Consider the following 1,567-nt stretch of genomic DNA (forward strand, 5'->3'; position numbering starts at 1 on the left):
ATCCTACTTCCGTAGTGATACTGCCTCGGAAACCCAAGGAGGGGTCGCTATGAGTCGGGGCCGACTCGACGGCACATAACAACAACAACAAATACCCATTCTAGAAGCTCAAAGGCACCATCTATCAGATTATTTTACACATGAAGAAACTAAAAACCAAAAGTTAGGCAATTTGTCTAGGGTCTAGTGGCTAATAACAGGGCCTGAAGTAGAACCTTGTCTCAGTCCTTAAGTCAGGGAATATTCTGTATGCCATTGTTTGTATACAACAGGGTTTTCTTAACTTAAAGTCCGCACAACCCCTGGAAGCTCTGCTGAAACCTATATAGCATCACAGCAATGCACAAGTCTAATGGTAGCTGCACTTAAGGTACACTGGCCAGGAACTGAATCCAGGTCTATCACGAGGTCAAAGTCCTACCAGTGAACCACCACTGCTTCTGAAAACTAGTTGCTATTGACTTGACTCTGATTCATGGCAACCTGCACATCAGAGCAGAACTATGCTCCAGAGGGTTTTCAATGGCTAATTTTTGGAAAACAGATCAACAGATGACAAAGTAGAACTGCCCCACAGCCAAGTGCTCCTGGGATTCCTGTAAATAAGTATGTGATAAAGGTTAGGAAGGTTGGGCAATCTGCTTCCGTAGTGGTACTGCCTCGGAAACCCAAGGAGGGGTTGCTTTGAGTTGGGTCCGAATTGACGGCAGTGGGTAAATGTTAATTCTTTACTGTCTCATCCACTCTCCTCAAATCATTCATTACTACATCATGCTCCCTTTACAATTCCTCCACTACAATTCTTGGCACTCATTGCACCGGATCATTAGAGATGATATACATGTTTGGTCTCAGTTTTCTTTTTTGTTTTTCTCCTCATAAAAAAAAAATCCTCCTCTCTCTCAGATTTCAGTCAGTTAGTCTAACTCTTAAGAACATTATAGAAAAGTAGAACTGCCCCATAGGGTTTCCCAGACTGTAATCTTTAAGGGAGCAGATCAGGCTCTTGGTTGGGGCTGCTGCACACTGCATAGCCTGCTGAGCTCCAAATGGTAGCCCTGCTTTTAGCTGTAATTCTGAGATCACAGATTATACGATCATTTTCTTTAAATTACATTTTAAAAAATATCAGTAAGACTCACACTCTGATTTGACGAATAGGTCCATATTTTCCAAATATATCATACATTTCTTCAGCTGTGATTTTGTATGGCAAATTTCTTATATACAAAATCCGATTTACTTCAGGTGGAAGTCGAATCTAAAATGAGAAATATATATTGTCATTATAATCGGGGCAGAAGTGCTAACATTGAAAAAAAAATCTCAGTAATACATAATAGTAAAATGCCAAGAATAAGAATTATCTGATGTAAATGGCATGCTCTTTGGAAAAGCAACTGGGCACTGGTTCCAGAGAAGACTGTTAGTAGGAACTAATAAGGGCCTGCTATAGAGACAGATTTCTGGTCACTATAGTTAAATAAGGTCTTTCCACATTTAAAACTCCTTGACACCTCAGACTAGGTATGCGACAGAAGAGAACTGTTCCTGTTTGCTAGACAAT

At 40.5% G+C, this 1,567-nt stretch overlaps 1 protein-coding gene across 1 annotated transcript in view; it reads right to left on the minus strand.

Annotated features, from left to right (window-relative positions):
• Positions 1-1,567, minus strand: part of SF3B6 (splicing factor 3b subunit 6) — a 14,379-nt gene that overhangs the window by 8,588 nt on the left and 4,224 nt on the right. Inside the window, exon 2 of the mRNA XM_007939268.2 lies at positions 1,143-1,261. Coding sequence (XP_007937459.1) covers positions 1,143-1,261 — 119 coding nt within the window. The remainder of the gene's footprint in view (positions 1-1,142; positions 1,262-1,567) is intronic.

The sequence above is a fragment of the Orycteropus afer genome, unplaced genomic scaffold (genome assembly GCF_000298275.1).
Source record: "Orycteropus afer afer isolate SDZICR_OR568_19922 unplaced genomic scaffold, OryAfe1.0 scaffold00058, whole genome shotgun sequence".
Lineage (NCBI taxonomy): Eukaryota > Metazoa > Chordata > Mammalia > Tubulidentata > Orycteropodidae > Orycteropus > Orycteropus afer.